Source organism: Salvia splendens, chromosome 21 (assembly GCF_004379255.2).
Source record: "Salvia splendens isolate huo1 chromosome 21, SspV2, whole genome shotgun sequence".
NCBI classification, from domain to species: Eukaryota; Viridiplantae; Streptophyta; class Magnoliopsida; order Lamiales; family Lamiaceae; genus Salvia; species Salvia splendens.
In genome coordinates this window covers 1,423,045-1,443,044 of record NC_056052.1, presented here as the reverse complement: position 1 = coordinate 1,443,044, position 20,000 = coordinate 1,423,045, and the positions used below count along the sequence as shown (strand labels likewise).

Genomic DNA, 20,000 nt, shown 5'->3' with positions numbered 1-20,000 from the left:
AATGTGCGAGTAGCCCGGGACGGAGGGAGTATGTTTTGGATTTGTCACTGCCTAAACACGTGAATGTGTTCGATTTTGGCTTTTTCACTCATCCAACAGGTTTTGGTCTTCGAATTCCAAAATATGAAATGTTTGTTTTACCAACAATTATTCTTTGTTCTCATTTTTCCTTTTTTTTGTCTGATAGTTTGGTAAATCTCAAATCACCATTTTTTACCGTGACTGAGGTGCTAAATATTTCGTTTATTAAATCGAAGAAGTTAAAATAAATCAAACGGCGGGGATAGCTCAGTTGGGAGAGCGTCAGACTGAAGATCTGAAGGTCACGTGTTCGATCCACGTTCACCGCATTTATTTTCAATTTTTTCAAAAATTCCTCCATTTATCTCTATAATTAAACAATAAAATTTCTATTTTTCTAATTGAACATGCATGTATTTTCCCACCTTTAAATTCCAATATTTTGGAAAAAATAATTTGTTTAACTAAAATCAAAAGCAGATGTTAGGTTTCGGTAATCTTCATTGATATATTTTCAAGAAACGTATATAGGCAAAAAACATATTTTCCCCCCAAAAAATAAAATCATTTGTCAATCAAACAAATGTGAATAAATACTACTCCCTCCATTTCACTATAGTTGAAGCGGAACTTTTGGGCACTCTAAGAAATGGATGTTGAGTGTGTTAAATAAATAGTTAAAAAGTAAGAGAGAGGAAGAGGTAGAGAGAATAAAGTATAAAGTGAATAAAGCAGAGAGAAAAAAATAATAGAGAGTAAAGTAAGGGAGAGAAAAAAGTTACTCCCTCCGTCCCAAGGAAGATGACCGACCCCTTCCTTGGGTGGCACGGGATTTTATGCAATTTTAGTTTGTGTGTTGAGTGGAGAGAGTAAAGTACAGAGAGAATAAAGTAGAGATAAATGTGTTTACATTTTAAGTAATGGGTCATCTTGATTGGGACGGATGAAAAAGGAAAGTGAGTCATCTTTAATAGGACGGAGGGAGTACTATGGAAATGACTCAACTATGAGGAAACTTCCCGAAATGGAAAAATGACTAAACTAGAGTGAAACGGAGGGAGTATCAACTGGCTGTACAATTAAAATGCAAAAAGAGACAAAACAGTACTCAATGAGAATAAAGCGAGAGAACAATGTAAAATTGACCCAAGAAATAAATCCAAACGAAAAAAATACTACAAAAAGCATTTCATTAATTGAATCAAAAAGGCAAAAGGCAGTCCAAAAGCAGATGGAGCCACAACAAAAGAATAGAAAAAACAGGTGTAGAAGTGGAAGCAAAGAATAATTAATTAATCAACTAATTAATTAACTAAATTATATTGATATTAATGAACATTCTTTACCCCTCCCCTAAAAAGCTATCCCTTACAGTCCAACAACCTTACCTCTAAATTCTAATCATGGCAGTTAATGTGGGAATCTCCTAATTTTAAAATGATCATGATTCTCATGCAAAATCATGGATGATATTCTATTGAATATTAATAATAAAATCATCATATCTCGCTTTTTTAATATTAATTATTGTGAAATGTGAATAAAAGACATTTTTGGTGGTTATTTTTTATATCAGTTGTTTTCATTTTGTTTGAGAAAGGCTTTTGTTATGGACTAAAGAACTCATCTACAAAACTATGCTATCATAATAGAAATAATTCATTTGATCTATAAAGTTAGCACTAATTGACATATATGGTACAATGGGGTCAACATAATTGTTGGTCAGGGCTGGTTCTTTTGTTAAGCCATCACTCCCAATTATTTGTTGTTCACAACCACGTTACATAAGAATCTTTAATTAGCAATTAATATTTTTAGGGTAAATATTCTCGTTGGTTATGATTAGTTCTTTTATCTGGTCACTATTCTAAGTTACTTATAAGTTATGACTATTTTTTTGCTAGACCACAACTAATTCTTTGTCAAATCACCATTTTAAATCATAGCTGACTCTCAATAAAAACAATAATGTTAATACCAAACTATATAACTCAAAGACTAATCTATCAATGTGAGGTATCAGAGTCCACTTTTGGGTGTAATAAAAAAATTCTTCACAAGAGTTTCAAATTCAAAATTCAGTATAGCTAGCATGAGATTATTCAAATAATTTAATAAAATATGTAGTTGCAGCTTTAAATTCATGCAAGTCATTGAATCCAAATACAACCTATACGAGATAGGTTTTATTGTACTTTGTTAGTAACTTTTAAAATTGTAAAATTACATTAGCTTATTTAACTTGAAACTATATAGAACGAGCATGAAATTCAAAGTGAAACCGTGTTTAATTATTGGAGTCGCATTTCATTGACACTTCTTGTCATCTCAAATGTATGAGAAGAAGTCATCATTCTCACTTTTTAGTGTCACTGTCGTTTACTATAATTTCAAATACATATCTTAACTAATTATATCAAATAGTAAATTCTAAATAAAGAATAAGTAGTCCTCATTAATTTGGAAGTGAGAAAAATATCTATGAATTACGTAGTTACTCTTTAATCCATATATACTTCAATTTTTTTATGAGTCACAATTTTAAAAAAATGTAAGAGAGTTAATTTTGGTGATTTTCAGCATTTAAGCAAGTGTTTCGTAGGCATATCAATGATTTCGGTTCCAATAGGTAGAAGATATGCCAACTTAAGTTGATCGTAAACTCTAACTCGGACGTCCTAATTGAATAATCGAGCTATAATTTATGCTAATAATATTTTTATGCTATGAATAAAAAATCATCAATTACCAAAAAAGATTGATAAAAATCTGATTTTTTTTCTTTTAGAACCAATTAATTATCATAGCACTAACTAAAAATTTAGAAAAGTTGGTGGAGAATCAAAATAGTATCTCTTGAATGAAGAGAAGAGAGAGAAAGAAATCCATTGGTAGGGCTTGAAAAGTCGAGCCAATGTCAGTGAGCATGATAGGCATGCGTTTCTTCAATCTTTTGCTAGATTTGATCTTACGATCCCAGCATGCATTTTGTTACTTACAATTTTCTGTTTTTTCACTCAATATTTTCTGAGATAGTTGGGAATTTTCATTGCTTCATTTTCTGTTTTTACCAAATTTTGTACAACTAAAAAATATTATACTATTAGTAATTTGATGACAAGTTAAAAAGATTTGATTAGCCTTCAGCTCATTTTCAATTTTTTTTATATTTGATTTACCTCTATATTACTTTTCAAATTTGAATTAAAGTATGCATTAATTATATTTTATGATTTCAAAAAAGTAAAAAATTTATACACAAATCATTAATATATGACCACAATATTATGCACGTTCCATGAACTATATACGCGCTCAGATGTTTTAATTAAATGCATAAATAAATTAATTTTTTTTTAAATAAATCAATTTTTGGTTGTATAAAATTTGGTCATACATATTTACTATATATATAGATAGTATATATATACGACCAATGGCAATGCCAAGACATAATTGAGATCGATGGGTTGGAGAATAAAGAGTCAAATCAAGAAACATAAATTCTTCCATCTCTTCTTACTCATCCATTCATTGTTTTTGATATGTTGTTCAAATAATATATTGTAGGTCAAATTGTCACAATAATAATAAAAATAATAAAAAAATTTTTTGTCACAATAATAATGACTATGGTCAAATTTTGGTATGTTTTTCATTTTAGAAATTAGTTGGGAAAATGATTAGGTTTCGATTTGTTCATAATCATCGCATGATAATTTTTTTGGTAAAACTTTATCTGATACGATGATTGTGATATCAAATGCGGACATCACAGCCGATAAGTTAAATAATGTCGTCTGTTAAAAAAGAACGATTTTGTTTAGTTGAAAAACATCAACAATGTATTGCATGTTGGAGACTGGATTTTAGCTATGGTATATTTGTGAACAAATTCAAACTTCATAGTTTTTCCAATAATTTTAAAAGTTGAAGTACTACATTTAATTCAACTTTAATACTGTGGTATCCTATATAAATAGGAGTATATTATATGATAGAAATCCATTTGAACATTATATAATAGGAGTAACTGAAATAACTATATAAAAAGAAGATCTAGTTTGCTTTACGGTTTCTGTATGTTGATAAGGATTAACATTTCAATATTATCTTGATATAAAATTTCGGCATAATTTCATATGTCACGAATTAAAAAATATGACGTCAATGTGATATCAGAATTTGGCCTAAAAATGAATTTGCTATTAAAATGATCCGGTTAATTTTTGGCTTGATTGAATAATGATATTACTTTTATTTGAATTGGAATATACAACAGTTCAAACCTGAAAGTTGTCATGTACTACTAGACTAGAAACAATAAATTGTGTAGGCACTAGCATTGTACCCTAAAGTAGGAGTACTACAATATCATTGTTAGTTAAAGAAAGAGGTTAAGATTGCTATTATTTGAAATAAATGTTTTAGCATTAGTAGCATCTCAATATTTATCTTTAGCACAAGTAGTAAATTAATTGTTTAAAAAATATTCACCCGCCTTAATTATAGGATTTGAACTCACATATTGCACTCAACCAACAAGATGATATATTCACATATTTTATCAATGACTTCACCGCTTGCTCCTAAGAACCGAAAAGCTCTACTAAATATGTGTATGTTGTTGCCTCCGACAACCATTCAGGGTTAGGAGTCACATATGTTTTTCGTCTGCGTCTATTACTCGCGACAATAATTGTACTGCTTCTGTCTTCCGATGTCAGCAATATCTTTTTTTGTTCGATTTCACAAATTTTGTTTCCCGGTATATCTCATGTAACTATGTACTCCATATAAATACTTGAAAATGAATATATGAAATAAATATAATTATTATAGTTATATAAAGTTGATTATAACTTTTTGACTAGAATAGTGGATAGATTCAACATTCCCTTTTTTGTGTCATTCACTCCAATATATGGGAATGTGTCTTTCGAAGCTTTTTTTGCATCGAAGTTACACCTTAGTGCGCAATGGCATGTCACTCATTCTCTTTTCACCCCAAACCTTCACATTTCCTCATGCAAATATTCAATTACTCTTTTTAATTATAACTAATTAATGGTTTTTAAAATTATTCGTAATGGTGGTACATTTAAATTTGCAAATTACCGATGTTAAAGAATCTGATTCTCTTAATATCGTTTCATCTGACATTTTCTGCAGGTCAACGAAGAGCTGTAAAAGTCACAAAACTATTATTGAATTAAAGTACAACAATAGTTTATTTTTATTATGTTTGTCTTGTTTTTAATTTGGTGACAGGATGTAATATACGACAATTTTCAATGAGGCGCTCTGAATTAATGTTATTTGAGACAATCCATCAATCGATTTAAATTGATAGTATAATCGTACTTGAATTATGCAAACGATGGTAGTAATTGCAAAACTATAAGGTAAGGGCAATCGCAATGCACTAGATTTTTGGTCCGGACTTATGGCTCGGCCCAAAGCAGCGTTTTACAGATGATCAGGACGGGCCGTGGACCGCACTTGCGGTCGTCGTTGTGGTTATAGCTGATGATTAGGCTGTATCATGGCCGCAATTGTGGCCCGATGATTAGGCTTGGCCAAGGACTGCTCTTGGGGCCATAGTTGTCGTCCGATTCTGAGCTTGGACTGTAACTTTTTCCTTTTTCATTTTTTTTTAATTTTTATTTCCTTAATTTCTTAGTTTTCCTGTTTTATTTATTTTATTTTCTTTTAATTTTATTTGTTGGCATTTCAACAAATTTTATTCATTGTAAAAACATTCAATTATTGATAGAGTAACAAATTTGTATATTGTCATTTCATAAATTTTAATTTTAAAAAAAACAACAATGTGTTGCAACTAAAAATAACTAACTAAAAAGTGTATCATATAGGAGTAGTATATTTCAAATGAGAATCCAATAGCTAGTATTATCGTGACAATAGTAGATAACGTCTTTACTAGTGTACCGTGTGTGTGAGATGTTTTGGATAGCTGCCATTGTACCCTATGATTTGTGCGAAAAGCTATCGGAAAACTTCATCATTACATTACTTTGTATATGAATATCATCATCACAGTCATGGACATGGGAATGGTAACCATTTTTGTGGTAAAAAATGGCACAACAAAAAGGTTCTGGTGAAAGTGGATGATGTTTAACCCGTTATACAAATTAGGAGTGGGTAAACGATTACTCCCGAATAAAGTCGGTTATCAAAATCATCGGTTTCAATTCGGTACCGGTTTTGTTTTAAAATATCATTCAGCTATTGGTTATAAGTGATAATCGAAAAAATAACCAAATAAACCAGAATAACGAAAAAAATATTTAAAAATGGCAAGGGACTAATTTTGGGGGGACAATCTAAAATTACGAAAGTGTATTACTTTTTATTTTTGGGACGGATGGAACATATAAAATTATGACTCACATTAACTAAATTTTTTCACTCAGTTTCCTTGCATTTCTTAAAACTCAAACTGATCCAAGCCTTTTGGCCTAGCGGTAAAGGGCATTGGATATCGCACCATCCTGGAGGTCACGAGTTCGACCCCTGGGAGGCGCATCTTGGGGATTAATTTCCCCTGGGGGTGATGAGTTCACTGGCCTGGATCCAGGAGCTGGGGGAGGTTGCATGGACCCGTGCCAGGGGGAGGTAGGTGGACTCGTTGGTATCCCTTCACGACAACGAAGCGCGTCTTACCACCGTAAGTCGCTTCACCTCCGACCGTTAGGCCGGGGGTCCGAGTCACTTCGGGGGTAGATGGAGAACCATCGTTGATCCTCCTTTTTTTAAAAAAAACTGAGTCAAAATTGTATACAATAGTATTTAAATATCTCAGACAGAAGAGTACTTCGGAGCCTGCCCCGGATTATACCATAAACAGTCTTCTTCACGAGAGTGGAATTTGTATAATTAACGAAACAAACATTGCAATTCTTCACCACATTCTGGTTATTACGAGGCAAGTTATGATTGAAAAATTTAATTAAGTGACAAGAGATATTCTAAACATCTTGGTGTAATCCATTTATTTTGTTTTGCTCAATTTTCGAGCATCAAGTGCGCTTATAGTGGCATTAGTTGAAATTTAGGAATATGTAATCATTTTGAAATTTGGCAACACGCATACTTTTTAACCATAATCTTTGAATATTAGTTTTGGAATTATTTCATGTTGAATTGTTACATAGTTTGAAGTTGAAATGCATAAACAATTGTTAGATTCTCACAGCACAAAAGTGAAGGTGCAAAACAATTAATTCAAAAAGTGTGGTGTGCATCACTTAATTCATTATAAAGCTGTTGTTGTAAACTTTGGAGGGATATAAGAATGATACAAATGCATAGGGATCTGAGCAGAAAGAGAGGTGACAGTAATGATGGGAGATCTAAAAGATGTCATCTTTATTATGCATGCAAAATGTGAAATGGAGAAATAAAGGAAAAGAAGCAATAAACTCCTCTTTCTCTTTTCCTTTTTCATTTTCCTTTCACTTTCTTTTCTTTCCCCTCACCCTTATCTTTAATCACCCATCATTCTCCCTTTCCCTCTTTGATTTCAGTACCAGAAAGCTTCTCCCTCTCTCTCAACAAAACTAGCTTATGAAATATGTTAATGTTATGTGAAGACTAGACATATAGTATAGACATAGACATAGTTAATATCATCAATACATGATTTGTGATGTATAATAACCATGATAAGTGTTGTTAATTGAGTAATTGGTTTAGAGAGTAAGCATAATACATGATTTAATTAAGATTGGGTGAATTGATGCACATGAGTGTGTCTATGCAAGCAATGCATACTATTAGTTTTATTTTCATTTATTGACAAATAGCGTCTTGATGTGACCTGCTTGTTTATTTTCATTTATTTGTTTATGTACATTAGTTTTAGATAGAATATTTATTAATATTCGTAACTGCTTCTGTACTACTATTTCATCATCTTTTTTATTTGAGTGTTCATAATGTATTAAAAAAACTACACTGAAAATTCAAGTATGACATACTCAAGCCTTTATAAGAGTGAGTAAAATTCCTACTAGTTAATAATAATCATATTTACATTCCAAATGGGTTTTAATTATTTTTTGAGCGAAAAATAAAAAAAATAAATAAATTGGCATAATTTAAACATACATACGTACTTGGGGTCCAAAATTTTACTTTTCCCTTTCTTTATCAACAAAGTATGTAATTTGAGAAATTAATGTGCAACACGATAATTAAAAGAATAGATTAATAAAACCATAGCTGTATTTGTATAAAATTATGCATGGGATATAAAGTTGAAAATTTTGAAGTGGAAATGGAAAAAGATAATGATATTGGTTTTCTTGTTTATGGATCCCGAAGTCCGAGGAATTAAAGAGTATGGAATAAAATGCAGTATAAATAGATAAAGTTAAAATAAAAGGGGAGCAAAATAAAAGTAAGAAATGATTGCCCAAAAATAAAAGATTTTTGAGATTTTGAACCTTGTTCCCACTCAACCCCACCATTATTCACACACACCACACATTTGTAAATATGAACATTTACTATTAGCATGTTTCACCCTTCAAAAAATAAAACAAAGAGAGAAAAGGACATATATTAAATATATTTATTTATTTATTTATTGTAATATGATGAGTGGTGCTCAATGATTAGTAAATTTAGGTGCTAATTGTTGATTTAAATATTAATTGTAGTTAGTGGACAAATTAAAATGACTTAAAAGTGTATTTCCATAGATGTGAAAACTGAGAGGATTTATAACGTTATTAGAGAAAATAGTGAATAAGAAAAGGTAATACGTAGTAAGATCTGCAATAATAAAAAATAGAATTATTTAAAGTTGGACATAAATATAAACGTAAAGTACTTTACTTTTATATTAAACCAATTTATGACTTGTCATAACGTGACTCTATAGGTATATTAATGTAGACTTGATTTATTTAATTAGTTTTCATAACAAGTAAATTAATGTAAAAAACTAAATATTGTGAAATTCATGGCGATATATATGGATAAAAGGTGTCAAAGTAAATGTTAGTTCAACTACAAAATCATGATAAAATCCTGCAACAATTTCCTTTATAAATATTTTTTTGCAGGACGATGTTAAATGAAAATTGAAACGTTTGGTCGAGACATTTTCATTAAATTAATGTTAACATACAAAATTGAATGTTTAACCTAAATTTTATTCATCTATAAAATTTAACCTACGATTTTATCTAAAAATAAGGCTTAGTAATAATGACTACATGATAACCACCCCACATGAAGTGATCCCCACATATTCGCCTTATTAATTATGAACGACTTTCCATTAATTCATCATTACAAAAAAGTGATAAAAATGAAAAAAATTAAAACTACTAGTACAAATGTATTTACTCAGTCGAAGGTTTCGAATAAAGGATTAATTAGAATCAAACTTTATTTGATATGATAATATCGGCTTTTGTTAGAGAAACTTTAAAATTTGCTTGAGAGAATAATTAAACTATCGAGTTTAAAGAGTGGAAACCAAAATAGGAGAGACAATATATTGCCCTCTTTTAAACCTAGATAATTAGTTTTAGATTAGAGTAACATTCAAGAAAAACATGTTATATACACTATCAAATCAAACTATTTGAGACTATTTAAAATATTTCAATATATAGATGATAATATAAATTGAATTTCACTAACAAAATTCAAGCTATTTAAATTGATGGTTAAAGCTATAAAATGAACTTGCTCAAAATAAGACAAATAATTTTTAACTGGTCCCTATCATATGTCATGCCCAAGTTTTATTTTTGTCGTTTCTTACACAAAATTAATACTCCTATGACCTTTTACCCACCAAAATTTTTATTTGAAGATTACATGACAAATTGAACAATATAGCTATGCTTTCTTGAATATTTGTCAGGGAACAGCAAAACCAAATGATTTTGAGAACCCCAAAAGATTATACAGTTAAAACCCAATAATTATGGAATTTTAATCTATAAAACGGATGCTTTTCTTGTAAGAAGAGCAAACTCATCGCATTTATTCTTTATCTTTATCTACTTTTTTTATCAACTCATCTAATATAATTTCCCAATGATTTGAAGGCATTTATACAAAACCCTTTTTCTTTAAATTCTTTTTTTGTCTTTTCCCCCTTTCACACATATTTAAATTTAGGTCAGAGATCAGGCACTGCTGAAATTCCACTTTTGGCTTTCTGATGAAATCTTTCGATTTTGTTAATTCGAGTAGTAAATAACAGTCATTAAAAGGTGATTATCCGATCTCAAAACCTTTAATGGGAGATAATCTAGACGCTATTTATGACTTTGACCCAAAAGTTTTCCCTAATTGTAATTCACTTTGTGAAAAGTTGCACCATCACTCCCTCCTTATTTAATTATTTTATTTATTAATTTTATTTTTGCAGTTTTAGAATCATGTCATATAATTTCTTTAGCTATAGTACTATATTGTTTGTCATAAGTTTGATTCAAATAAGGTTTAATTTAGTAAAACATTTGATTTACCTATTTTGTATGACTCTAATACTCTTTATATGTAAAGAAAAAAAACTCAAATTACCAAATGCAATGAACGTGAATTCAATCGAGTCAAATCGTCACCTCTTCAAATAAATAAAATAGATAATACTGTAAAGAAATTTGAGCATTAAAAAAGAATATTAATACATGAAATTTCATTAAAACTTACAAAAATGGATTTTATGACCAGTTATGTTATAGCTTCATATAATTTTATTAGTTTATTATTCTAGCACGTCACTAACTAACTATACCATGTTATGCATGGCATAAATTTAATATTATTATAAAAAGTTACAGTATATAGTAAAATTAAATAAAATTAAATCCGATACGAATCCTACTAGCGTGAAAGAAAAAAGTTGCCATGAAAAAAAAGGAAGATTAGTGGGGTTGATGGAGAAACAAATTCATATTCAGTCTGTCTGATTATTATATATCCAAAACAAAAGACACTTTTTCACTTTTCTCATTTATCCTTCCAATTAACACCTAACCAACTAATTCTATAATAGATAATCACTAAACTTTTGTTTCGAGCATCTCCAAGGGAAGAGGTAAATAGAGAGGTAAAAAGAAATAATTACCATAAATGGAGAGGTAAAGAGAAATAAATACCATATTTACCTCTTCTATATAAAATTTCATTCTCCAAGGGAAAAGGGTATTTGAGAAGGTATTATATCTTCTTTCAATTTGAGAAGGTATATTTACCTTTTCTTGGAAGAAAAGGTAAAAAATTAGTTATTTTTATTCATTTAGCTTCTTCTCTTGGAGTTCATTACTTTTTGAGAAGGTATAATTACCTTTTTGAGAAAGTAAATGATAAATATACATTCTCAATTTACATTTTTCCATTGGAGATGCTCTAAGAGCATCATTAACCCTGGCCTGGATTCAGGCCCCAAGTCCCCTCCACGTCATCATTCCCCTAAATTTGAGTCCCAGACCACAACTGCTCTAACCCTGCTGGCCTCATCCCGGGCCTCAACTATTAAATTGCACTATCCACAACTCCAGCCTATATTACTTGTAAAAATTGAAAACATTGAGCAATTATAACACGAAAAATTCATTTTTAATACAAAAATAATAAATTTTAAACTAAAAAATAAAAAAATTAGAACATTAAAAAAAGTGCAAAAAAAATAAAATAAAAAATCTGCAACAACACGTCGCCCCTATCCTCTCCTTCTTCTTCCTCTTCCTCCTTCTTCTTCCTTTCCCCTCCCTCTTCTTCCTCTTCCAAATGCATAAAAATTCAGAACTTGGGGCACATGAGCGACCCGAACCCCCTCCAACCGGAAGCTCCATCGCTAGCCAGGCCGGACCCCGGGAGCGTCCCCAGGCCGCAACCGCGGCCCCGGGACCTGCCTGGGCCGGAACTTCGTCGCCTCCAACGCCACGCCCGGGCCGGGATTCGCTTTTTGCTGCCCGGCCTGGCGCGTTATTGATGCTCTAACTGCTTATACAAGGGGAGTATTTTTTTTTAAAATTTTGTTTAAGGTTGCAATTTTGTAAAATAAAATCGAAAATTTTAGAATTTAAATTATTAAAATTAAACGATCATATTTGAATCGAATTCAAAACTATCACAACTAACACATGTATTTGACATCAGAATCTCACACTGTTTATAGAAGTGAGCATATTTTAAAATTAAAATCGAACCAAAGCATATTGAAAATTTGAATGTTAATTCAAAATTTTAAAACTAATTGAATTGGATTATTTCCTAAATATGAATCTATTTATATTTTACGGTGTATTATTTTTTTTGAGTTACTGAACATCAATTATTTTTTTAAATTATTGAATGATCTGATTAAACTTTTTTCATAGTGAAAATTAATTTATTTTTTGAAAGATTAAAATAATCGTTATTTAAATTAATTTTTCATAACTTCGATAATTTCTCGATTTATGCGTGTCATCCTTGTGCGGGGGGCATGCTAATTTTTTCTGTATCGTTCCAATTTTATCGGAGGTCCCCGGAGGGCCAACTTCGATAATTTTCCCGAATAAAAATCGAACCGATTAACCGATTACTTAATTACCCTTACATAAAATGTTGGCATGCTACAAATAGAGACTTGCTTTACAAGAGAATGGCTCTGTTTGTAGAACCCATTTGTAAAAATATTGTCTATGAAGATTCAAATGTTTTATTTGAGAGAGAAAGAGAGTGAGAAGAGAGAGAGGAGACAAAGAGTTACTTCTTGGGGTACTTTGGGGTTTGGGGGAATAAAACACACTGTCTGTCTACGAGGATTGGCGTGACAATATGATCACAATCTTTTTCCACTCTATTGAGATGGAAAAAATAAATACTATGTGTAAATAAATAAAGGCAAAATAAAAAGGAACATGCACACATTTATATGCAAAGAACAAATGACAAACATGAAAAAGGCAAAAAATATCAACTTTCTCTTTTTATCTCTCTTGTTATACTTGCTTTCCTTTCCACCTTTTTCTCTCTTTTACTAACTTTATTTGAATTTCTGCTGCCTTCTGTCGCACTGTTCCTCTGTCATTCAAAACTTCATTTATTTTTCAAAATTAACCGCAATCAATTATTTTTGTTTTTATCATATCTTGATGGATAATTTGTAATAAAAAAGTGAACTTTGCTTACGAGAAAAACAAAGAATGTTGGTTATATTCTTCCATTACATTTTTTCATTTTGTGAACATTGCAAAAAAAAAAAAAAACAAACAGAAAGTGGGAACCTAAGTAGTACTAATGTTTACATAAACTAATGAACTAGACTACTGGAGATATAATTAAAATTTAGCATAAAAAATATGATGTACAATTTTGAGCCTATTTTGGTTTCAACATTTTGTAATTAATTTTGAATCTAACTTATTTATATACTTCATCCGTCCCAAGATAAGTGTCTCACATTCCCTTTTGGGATGTCCCAAGATAAGTGAGTCATTTCCTTTTTTGGCATTCTCTCTCTTACTTTTTCTCTCTACTTTATTAACTCTCTTACTTTATTCACTTTTCATTTACTAACAAAACCCTATTTTTTTAAATTCCGTGCCGAAAAGTTTTGACTCACTTATCTTGGGATGGGAGGAGTATGAGTTATCCTACATTAAAACGTAAATACAAGCGATCTAACTTAAATGTTTAATTAGCCAATCATTCTGTCACCAATTGGTTTTGGTTTGTCTTTCCTTTGCGTACGCAAGCCTCAACTTGAGTCGAACATTTCGTCAGAAAGTGGCGAGGGATAAGTGATTTTGTTCCGATATTAATATAAATGAAGAACTCACACGTGAAATAGCCGCCGATCCCATTAAGTTTAAGCGAAGCGTGATGCTAAAAGTAACGAATTCAGATATTAATAAATACAAAAGACTCACGCGTGTAATATCCAATCCCGAAACTAGTAACCTAATGCAACTTTTCGTTTGCAATCAGTTCTTAGCTGCAAATCATCATGAATTCATATTAGCAAGAGTAATAAAAACATCAATTGCTACAAAAAGAAAGATCGCATGATCATACACAACAGTACGGTACCACCCAAAACCATGCAATAATAAGTACTCCAAATACACAAAATACAAAAACCCCAAAACACCCTTAACAAAAGCAAGAAATCCCCAAAAAACCCTACCTCTCTAGAATCTATTTATTCCATACGAAACCATTTCCCTTCACAATTGAGAAAAAAAAACTCATAAAATCTCTCACACAAACCCTCCAAAAACACACACACACACACACACACACTAGGTGGGGTTTTTCGAGTAAGATCGTTACACACATTTCACATCCACCATAGGTGAGCCAAAATCTGCACCACCGGGGGGGTTTGGGGGCGGGGGATTCCGAACAAGTTATGCGTGCAGGCGGTTGCGCAGCGCAGCAGACCCTCTCCGCGGAGGCCGCCGCCGTGCTGAAGCACTCCCTCGGCCTCGCCCGCCGCCGCGGCCACGCTCAGGTGACCCCCCTCCATGTCGCCGCCACCCTCCTCTCCTCCCGCTCCTCCCTCCTCCGCCGCGCCTGCCTCCGCCTCCAGCCCCCGAACCACCCCCTCCACTGCCGAGCCCTCGAGCTCTGCTTCAACGTCGCCCTCAACCGACTCCCCGCCTCCCCCCTCCACCACCTCCACCCCTCCCTCTCCAACGCCCTAATCGCCGCCCTCAAGCGCGCCCAGGCCCACCAGCGCCGCGGCTCATCACACGATAATCATAATTCCATCCCTCACCAACACCAGCCCCCCTTGATCTCGATCAAAGTAGAGCTCGAGCAGCTCGTCCTCTCAATACTCGACGACCCCAGCGTCAGCCGCGTCATGCGCGAGGCTGGCTTCTCCAGCCCCCAAATCAAATCCAACCTCGACGAAATCACCTCCTCCTCCTCCGTATTCCACTGCTTCTACTCCACCCCAAACTCCCCTCCCTCCCCACCCCCCCTCACCCCACCCCAAGACATTTCCAACCTTCTCCAAATCATGTCCTCCCGCCGCAGCAATGCGGTCATCATCGCTGACAATCCGGCCACCGCGGAATCCCTCATCTCCAACCTCATCTCCCTCGTCAAGCGCGGCGACGTACCTGAACAAATCAAGTCAACTAGAGTGGTTAAATTTCAATTCTCATCAGTGCCGCTGGCACTGATGAGAAACGAGGAGGTGGAAATGAATGTTGCGGACTTGAAGAGGAAAGTGGACTCTTACGCGGCTTCCGGGAACGTGATCGTCTACGTCGGGGACTTGAAGTGGGCGGCTGACGCCGGGCCGGCTGTGAGCCACTTGGTTAACGAGATTGGGAAGCTCGTGGCGTCGTATTCTTCGTCAAGCTTGGTGAAGGTGTGGCTGATGGCGACGGCGAGCTACCAGACTTATGTGAAATGCCAGATGAAGCAGCCGCCGCTGGATGCGCTGTGGGGGCTGCAGCCCCTCTCCATCCCCTCGGGTGGCTCGGGCGGGCTCGGGCTCACCCTTACGAGGTTTGTCAATTTTTTCATGATCATACATATTTGAGTAAAGATAAATTGATTGGAATCAAAATGATGTGCAGTGGGGGTGATTCGAGGATTGCATTTTCAGAGAATTCGTCGCCGGTTTCGGAGAGGAAAGCGATGCTGCTGAAGGAGGAAGGAGGAGAGGATGTTCTTACATGTTGTCAAGAATGCAGATTGGAGTATCAGAAGGAGGCTTCATTGGTGACAATCCATCAAAGATCGTTTCTGGATAAAGAGCACTTGCCCTCTTGGCTCAAACCACATGGCAATAAGGTGTGTTTGTGTGTTCTGTTTTGTGATTTTCTGTGATTTTTGATTGAGGGATGTTTCTTGTTTTTTGTGTTGTAGGAAGATTTGGATCAGTTAAGGAGGAAGTACAACAGGCAGTGCCAGAATCAGCATCAAGGCCATCTTGTTAGGAGGAATAATCATCACTATCTGAATAAGAGCGCCTTGTTTGGTGATTCGGAGACGATTTCCTTTGCCTATCCGGCTGTGAGGGCGGGGGCGAGCACCCTGCCCCGGTTCAGGAGGCAGCAGTCGTGCCATATCGAGTTCAGCTTCAGCAATGTCCCCCCAAAGCACGGGGCGGGGGAGCCTAATCTTGACTCGCTTAAGAGGATGGAGGACGCGGAGGTGAAGATCACGCTGGCTCTCGGGAGCTCGTGTGTTGATGAAGCGAAACACGAGAGGGCTCTGTTGTGTGACTTGCTCAAGGAGAATTTGTCTTGGCAGATGGAAGCCATTCCTTTGATAGTTGAGGCATTGATGAGTAGTGATGATAGCAAGTTTGTTGTGTTTTGTGGGAACGACAGTGTGGGGAAGCGCAGAGTGGCTCTTGCTGTAGCAGAGGCGGTCTTTGGCTCCTCGGATCGTCTCTTGGTCGTGAAGACGAGGAGCCATGAGGATCGTGTGGCGCTCGAGAGGGGGTTGAGGGATCATGGTGGGAAGGTGGTTGTTCTTGTTGAGGATGCTGACTTTGCTGATCCTGAGCTGATCAAGTTCCTTGGTGATGGATTGGAGACTAACCGTGATTCGATATTCATCCTCGCCACGGATGGTGACACGAATGCAGGCTGCACGGGGGCAAGCCCCGTGATCCGGATGAGGCTAGAGTGCACACTCCCTCACCAAAAGCGAAAAGCAGTGTGGGAGTCGGGCGGGGGCAGGGGAAAGAGGAGTAGGGTTGAAACGGACGAGGTCTCCTCGAACGTCCTTGACCTCAACGTACGGGCTGATGAGGACGTGGGCGACTTGAGCCCCATCTCGAGCGACCTAACTCGCGAGATCACAATAGAGCCGCCTCACACTTCCCTCGCGTTGCTCAAGCGGATCAAGAAACGCGTGGAGCTGAACAGGGGACCGGAGCAGGACAGGGAGGCGAGGGATGCGTTGGTGGCTGAGTTTGAGAGGGCCTTCAACGAGGCGGGCGGTGGCAGCAGGTTTGAGGTGGAGGAGGAGGTGTTGGAGCATGTTTTGAGAGGTATGGGAATGTACCTCAACAGCTTGTTTGGGAAATGGCTGAAAGACATTTTTCAAACAAGCTTGGATGGAATTGGGGAGAGGGAGAAGGTTAGTGTTAGGTTGTGTTTAGTAGGAGAGGGAGAGAGAGAAGAGGGGGATGGATTCAAAGGGACAAGCCTTCCTAAAAGGATCCCAGTTTCTTACATAGGGTGAATTGAATGAATCTACCTTGTAATATATTTCCTCTTTTCCTAGGTTGCAATTAGTGTTTAATTTCTAATACAATGTATGGCTTGTTTTCCACTGCTTCATTCATTTTAGCCTATTTTTCATCCTAGTTTATGCTATCAGCAGAGTTATCGTACATGCCATTGGATAGAGAGGTCTATTCCTCCAACTAATGGGTGCCATAATTAGCTAAAAATATCCTCTTTTGATCAATGAACTTTGAACAAATCTTGCAATAATCATAGTTCAATCATTTTCCCCATATTTTTGGGTTGTTCGGGATGGTCGGATCAAGCGATCAATTTAGCACGCGTCAATGAGACAAAATGGTAGATATAGTAAACTACCATTATGTGTATGAAAATGTGACACATAAGTGTAGTTCACTATATCTACCATTTCTGACACATAATTTTTAAGATCAAATTAGCACGGATCAGAATGAATGCATATGGAAAAAAATTTGTGTCTCATTTTTACCGAAGATAGTATACATATAATTGGGTAAAATAATGGTAGATATCTCAAAATGCTAAAATGAGAATTTATTTTGTGAGCATTAGGTATTATTTTAAAATACAGGGCAATATTGATGGTTGATCAAAACATCATTTTATTAAAGTTAAGTGTGTAATGAGCTAATCACAAATGTAATATCTACAGGATTGAATTATAGGATGGAAAACTTTTTTGTCCCACTATTGGTCAAGCAAAGAAAGACATCAATGACAATAGCTAAAGAGAAAAAGGTCTAACTATAGGCTAATCATGAAACGAAATTCTTTTTCTTATCTTAATTTTATTTAAATGCCACAATCTCCATTAGCACCTAGAAGGCTAGAAATTGGGACCAAAGTAGGTTTCTCATGATGAGGAACATATGAAAAGTGAAATTAGGTGCAAATGATGCACAAAAAAGAAAGATTTTATATCTCTTACTCACTAACCACAAAGGTTTCTTGAAGGCCTTTTCATAAAGAATGTCATATATGCAGTAAATCACCAAATTAGATGACCACTTTTGACTGGTGTTATTAGGTGTTGTTTAACATTTTGATAATTATATAGTAGTAGTTTATACAACAAATATTTCGGTATAAAATTATGCTATATATGAACACTATTTGTAAATATTGGTCTCGTTTAGTTCATCCTAGTATTTCTATTGTTTACAGGAATTTTTTTATTCTAATATCTCAAAAATTATTATTTACTATATTAAATTTATAAATTAATTAGAAATTTGTTGATTTTCTCAATAACTTCGTATAAATGAATAAAATAATAGTAGTAAATTGAACTCTGATTGTTACTATGTATTACGGAATCAATTCCCACATCGGTTGTGAGAACAACTGTTGTGGGATATATAGACTAAATAGGCTCTCTTCTAATAGGCTAGTCTTTTGGGTTGATTCTCCTGTTTGGTCTGTATCATTATGTTATTTATGAAATTAATAATGTTATTAACAATGAGATTAATTACTTCATATATTTAATTTTACATATTGCATTTTGATTTGGTCATCTTATACTATATAACTTCAAATCATAGTGACGAATGAAGCATATACAAGGCAAGATGGTAAAATTTCTATATGAATGCATGCAATGAGTGGATGTTCAAATTTAATTAGCCTCACACTTTAGTCACATGTAAAAACAATACACTCTTCCACTAGATGAGAATGCCACTTTATAAATTCTTCATCACTTTAATATGTTGCATTGCATCATTGCTTTGACTGATCAAGAATACAATGTGATATGATTGATTACATGAAGCGGCGTAGGTGGGAGAATGTCTCCATTTGATGGAGAAGTGTCATGATTTCAAATTTGAAAAAAGAACTACATGATGTACATTCTGCAGAAAAAGGAGTACTCCATTCTTGTATATCATTTGTTTATTTATTTGAAAGGAACTTATGATAAGGAAATGATTATCACACTTTCATTGTATACCTTATCTCATCCTCCACCGCCACCTAATTTTTGTAGTAGTAGTATATTTTATTTAAGGTTATTTGTGGTATTTAAATATATAATCTATAGATATTTTCTGATTTTTTTGGAACTCTTATTTGTAAATTTAAACACATAAATTTTTTTTCTTTTTCAGAAATTAACTATTCTCCAAAGTTGAATATGAATATAATAATCATATGTTTCCCGTTGAGTGTTAAGTTTGAGTTGCAGTCCAACATCAATAAATAACACAGTTTTTGGATATAAAAAAAGAACTTGGTTTATTGTTTCAAAGTTATGGTATAAAAAATAAATTTTATAATAAATATTTTTAAAATAAAAAAATTAATAGTGAAGATACAAATAATTATGGAACATTGGATCTCGTCCTATTATTGGCATGTGTAACATTTTTTCACTTAAAAAAAATATTACTCTAAAATTAAATTTCATGGGCTTATTACAGTCTTGGGCTATAATATTTTATTCAGCCCATAATTTATTATATGTAGCCTGTAGGCCTTTTAAGGTGGACAGTTTTAGACTTTTAAGTTTCAAGGGTGATTCTTTATATATTCACTATAGCCACTTAATTCAAAAAAGTTATAGTAAAAGTCTTCGAACACCCTAAAACCCCAAATTAAATTCTAATTTGCTAATAAAATTGTATCCAAATATATACACCATTGAACATTTTTCTTGTTAGATACAGCCATCAAATGATCAGCCCAACGTGTTAACACTACCCAATTTCACTTTACCCAAAGGCCCAAAAGCTTATTGGAAAAGTC

General features: G+C 34.1%; 1 protein-coding gene and 2 non-coding genes across 3 annotated transcripts; 2 read left to right on the top strand and 1 right to left on the bottom strand.

Moving 5' to 3' along the window:
• Positions 1-277: 277 nt before the first annotated feature.
• Positions 278-350, top strand: TRNAF-GAA. The gene has a single exon. It is a non-coding gene; the product is annotated as a tRNA-Phe (tRNA).
• Positions 351-12,460: 12,110 nt separating this feature from the next.
• LOC121785615 lies at positions 12,461-12,563 on the bottom strand. Its single transcript, XR_006047000.1, has one exon. It is a non-coding gene; the product is annotated as a U6 spliceosomal RNA (small nuclear RNA).
• Positions 12,564-14,256: 1,693 nt separating this feature from the next.
• On the top strand, positions 14,257-17,324 carry LOC121783515 (protein SMAX1-LIKE 4-like). Its single transcript, XM_042181607.1, has 3 exons — positions 14,257-15,534; positions 15,606-15,822; positions 15,898-17,324. The coding sequence occupies exons 1-3, from the start codon at positions 14,423-14,425 to the stop codon at positions 17,224-17,226; spliced, it is 2,658 nt and encodes an 885-aa protein (XP_042037541.1). The 5' UTR covers positions 14,257-14,422; the 3' UTR covers positions 17,227-17,324.
• Positions 17,325-20,000: the final 2,676 nt, after the last annotated feature.